General features: G+C 43.1%; 1 protein-coding gene across 1 annotated transcript in view; it reads left to right on the forward strand.

Annotated features, from left to right (window-relative positions):
• Positions 1-4,263: 4,263 nt before the first annotated feature.
• The window catches only part of LOC105903947 (dynactin subunit 6), a 3,081-nt gene continuing 2,344 nt past the window's right edge, over positions 4,264-5,000 (forward strand). The window contains exons 1-3 of the mRNA XM_012831756.3: positions 4,264-4,376; positions 4,629-4,693; positions 4,998-5,000. The exon at positions 4,998-5,000 is cut by the window's right edge and continues 103 nt beyond it. Of these exons, the coding sequence (XP_012687210.2) occupies positions 4,273-4,376; positions 4,629-4,693; positions 4,998-5,000 (172 nt within the window). The 5' untranslated portion in view covers positions 4,264-4,272. The remainder of the gene's footprint in view (positions 4,377-4,628; positions 4,694-4,997) is intronic.

Below are 5,000 nucleotides of genomic sequence, written 5' to 3' on the forward strand. Positions count from 1 at the left end.
TTCAGCTGGTGAGTTCAGTAGTGGTGTATTCTTGTTGCTATAAGGTATTCAGCTTGGTGAGTTCAGAAGGATATTACTGTATGTCCATTGGATGAGGTCATGAAAACACAACTGGTACTCCCACATTAGGGTTCCCTTAGTTATCATATGTTCATTCAAACTTTAGTCATAAATGTTTTTAAAAGTTATAGTTATGCCCTTATTAATGAATCGAAGTTTCGAAGTTGACTGCTGTACCTAATGAATATTTGTTAAAGGAAACTTACTGTAAAACTCTACCAGTTAATCTTACTCAGTACCTCAGATAAATTGATACTTATTGCGTAAATAAATATGAAACAGGTAATAGCTTGTTACTGCAAAAAATAAACAATTGTGTATTTGCAAAAACATCTGCAACGTCAATTCAAATTATATACCAGGCAGGCATATTGTCTCACCTCTAAGGGTAAAAACTGTTTGGTGAATATCAGGTTCACTTATATAATGTATTCACACACACATATACATGCAAATATTCACATAATAAGAAATCTAGTCATGCTTTCACATCATTGAAATATTGCTGACTCACTCACACTGTGTATAAATGACTCAAACAGGCCAACACACTGAACAAACTCCTGAAAATAGCTCACACACACACATTGATGCACTCACACAGAAATACACACCAAGCGCACACACTCTTCTGACACATACATATTCCCAGTGCACACACTCAACTGGCATGCGCATGTCCATAACAGTCACGCGCCCACTGTTGGCAGATGTACAAACACACACACACTCTCCCACAGCATGCCATGCCAGCAGGGCAGCTGGAGGTCAGAGAGTGCCTGGCCCCAGGAGGGCATCCTCTTGCTGGCATTTGGAAAGGGCATGAGAGCAAGGGGCAGCTCTAGGCCACTAAAGCCCACTGCTGGACACCACACTGGGCCCCGTCGATAGCCACATCTCCATGATAAAGGAGGATTAGGCTGGATCCAGCCCTCTCTCACTGACCTGAAACAACACCAGGCCTCTCCCACCTGGAAGCCCTCTCTGCCAGGGCCCCCGCCATTTGCAGCCTGCCGAGAGGGCACCAACAGAAGGGGAGGGACGTTTAGAAGATGCTCCCGCCACCTAAAGAACAGGTCCTCCTCCAGTGCTCACTAAAGTGTGTGAAAGCTAAACCTGGGCGTGTGCGGTGCCAGCATTTTGGAGGCCATCTGTTTTTACGGTGAGAGTGGAGAATCACCAGAGATCAGATGCGGCCGAGGAACGCAACAAGCTCTTGTGGGAACAGAGAGCAAAAGAGCAATATTTTCAATCGAATGCATTTATTGAGTTGGATGTTTAAAACACCCCCCCCCCTCCCCCACTTTCTTTCCTCTGAATGGCCATTCAAAGCAGCTAGGTGTTCACAGTGACAAATTCAGGCTTTAATGATTGAACATTGCCGTCTCACTTTTCACAGGATTTCATTTAGATTTAATTTGATTGGTTTTGAGAGAACTGAAGTCAGTACTAAGCGACATGTATGGTTTAATCCAAAGGAAGCATTTGGCTGTACCTCAAACAATCATGTCCCTCATATCATTTTTGGAAATGAACAGACTAATTCTCTCTACTGGTCAAAATAGCAAAAACTAGTTTACTAGATTGTAAAGCTTTGAACATGATAAAATCGAGATCATTATCTTCTTCCGTTATGGTCAAGTTGTTTGTTCTAGCTCTAAAGAAGGGGGCGGCAGACAGTGCTGTGTTACTGCGCTCTCATGGACATCAGAGGAACTGCAGGCTAATGTAGCCTTCCACGCTCTCTACATACAGAATAGAGCCATTTATTAATACACTACACACCTTACAACGACAGAGGGCTATTTTCAGCTCCATCACCAAAGATTACAGTACATTTGAATATTTCTGTGATGAGGTAAGAGAATTGTAAACAAATGGCTATTTTGTATTCAAACAGGTGTAGAGGAGCTTAGGTGCAGTTGGGTTCATTAAAACAAAAGCCAGCAACACCTCCAATTGTGCTGTACTGACTCAATAAAGCACAGATTACAGAGATTGACTGCCCATTCTACACTCTCAACAGCATCTATTCACAAGTACAACAGGGACACATTGTGAGTACACACACAGCATTTCCTGTCTTTATAGTACGTTCGTTTGTGTGCTCAGTCACACTCGTGAGGGTGTGTGTGTGTGTGTGTGTGTGTGTGTGTGTGTAGGTCACAGGCAGGGGAGGAGGATACACCTGCTGCTCAGTCAACATAGACGACCTTCAGCAACCCCTCTCAAATGAGCTTGAATGGATTTACGATACAACTGAGGCAGTGGGTGTGTATGTGTGTGTGTTATTTTGTCATTGCCTCTACATAAGTCTCTGTCTGTGTATGTGTGAATGTGTGTGTGTGTGACCTCACTCCACTGTAGAACAAAGCTCCCTAAGGCAATGACAGAAACACATTTCCCCTCCTCCTGCCCATCAGAGACAATGACCCAAGTCATTTCATTAACCACACACACAAACACACACACACACACACGCGCGCGCACACACACGCACACGCACGCACACACACACACACACACACACACACACACACACACACACACACACACACACACACACACACACACACACACACACACACACACACACACACACACACACACACACACACACACACACACACACACGCACACACACACACGCACACACACACATACACACAAACAACAACTTGCCTCTGCCACAGAATTGTGCTCTGAGGGATTGCCCCTTATTAGCTCCTCACTAATCACACACATCCAGATCTAAACCCCAGGCCTATTTCACACCCACTAACAGAACAACAGCCCTGCACAGACATAACTTACAGTACATGCTGCTGAACCAGCCACAACCCCATATACCTCTCCAAAAAGTGTGGTCCGTTTGGCTGTTCGTTATTTATTCAGCCTAAATTAGGTTACCGCTTCATTAAACATTCATGTCCCCCTCACACACACTCCCCCCACCCTCGATCAGGACTGATTAATTATTTACCACAGAAATAAAAAGCTACTTTGGTGTCTCTGTGTGGACATTTTGAAATGAAAACTGATTGGGGAAATGAGCGTCACTTAGGTTTAAAGCTTGGCCTCACTCAAAAAGGTACAAAGTTGCTCTCGATTACAGAAATCTAGGCGCAGACACACCTATCTAACTCCTAATCTAAAGCATTACAAGATAAAGTGCAAATCTGAGGCAAATCTTAGGAACCATCAGCTGACATCAGGTGTTTAGACTGTGATGCCAGGTAGCCAAGCTTCCAAGGCTACATGCAGATTGTTTTCAGGCAGGTGAGAAAGAGAGTGACTGTTTTTGAAATGCCTTCAGCTCCCACTCAATAACATCATGAGTATGCAAAGGAGAGGCCAGGTCTCCATTGCTATGCTGCTGGTGTTGCCGTGTTGATTACTGACGAATACGGTGCCATGGCCCGGCTGTGTTTTGGAGGGTTAACCAGCAATGGGAAGCAATGGGACTGTCTCCGATAGCGACCCTGCAAAGAGAAGAGCTCAGATTGAACTCAGACCCAGCGAGTCGAGGCATGATCATCATCATTCTGAAGCCCCATAATTAGGCTACCAAAACTCACTCAGAGCTGGTGCCTGCTAATTAGGCGGCAGAACTGGCACAGTCCAGTGGGGCTTCACAGCCGGTACTGAAGTTATTACCACGTGGTATTTGACTTAAAATGAATAAGAGTATACTAAAGGAACAAATTAAAGGAAATTACTTCTGTCTGCTGGACAGGCCTATAGGCTATTTGCGTTGACATTAAAATGTGATACAAATGTATCCAACCAACTAGCCATTATCTTATTGTGTGACTACCTTGTCAGACCATTTTATTGACTCTATATGTGACGTGGGATGATAAGATCCTGTACAACTTGGAAAGAAAAATAAACTATACAGTAGTTCTGTATTAGGCTTAGGATATGAATAGCACAGGGTAGCATAGAATTGCATGAGAATCTTTTTTGCTTAATTGGTAAATAATGATGGGGGCAAGATATAGTGGACAACGTAGATACGCCAAAGGTCTCTCGTATGTCTCAACACTGTCACTGAATTGTTGTTCACCCAGTGCTCAGACCATACTGATATTCATTATAAATGCACTATCGATAGAAACCAGTAGGTGGCAATAGTTCCTCCTGTAGTGGACACGACTGACAAGACAGAAAGTGTCGATGGAGGAGTTTGCGCAAAGGTGTCCTGGCAGGATGTTGAATCAATTATCGAGAACGATATTGGTGTACTGTTTACAGTCTGCACATAACGTTACTGATGTGAAAATGGCTGATAAACAGCAACCTGGCCTTAAGAGGTAGCTAACATTGACAAGCTTTAACAATATGAATTATGTTATCTAGGCTAAGTTAATTATTTTCAAATCTTTAATACTATGAATGTCCTCCTGTTAACAAAGCTTAGCATACTAGCGAGTAAGCTTTAGCTTGTCAGTCATTCATTTACAGGCAGGATACTTTGTAACATGGAAATAACATCCATCTAAATGCTAGGTAACCTATTTAAATTGTGTGCTTGTATGAATACGTGTCCCTGTCTGTCGTTTCAGTGGGAAAATTGCAGCTGGTGCAGTTGTCTGTGTGGAAAGTGAGATCAGAGGAGATGTCACCATAGGTAACGTGTGAAATCAGAGGGATCTTGTGTTGGGATGTTTTGTTTAACAGGAGGACATAATGCTCTTGCAGCGTTTCAATGTAATGTTAGTAACGTTAAAACTGAAATGTTTTTGGTAGCGTCTGTACATTATGTGTGATGAAAGAACATATGCTAGAGTAGTCATAGGTTAATAAACTTCTTACACAAGCTCGCAATTCTGATTATCCTCGGTTAGCCCAAACCCACAATTACGGTGAAATTAGCCAGTTATTTATACCACTATCACACTTCACAATTGCCACTATTCCGGTGAATCTGGCAGGTG

Source organism: Clupea harengus, chromosome 22 (genome assembly GCF_900700415.2).
Source record: "Clupea harengus chromosome 22, Ch_v2.0.2, whole genome shotgun sequence".
NCBI lineage: Eukaryota > Metazoa > Chordata > Actinopteri > Clupeiformes > Clupeidae > Clupea > Clupea harengus.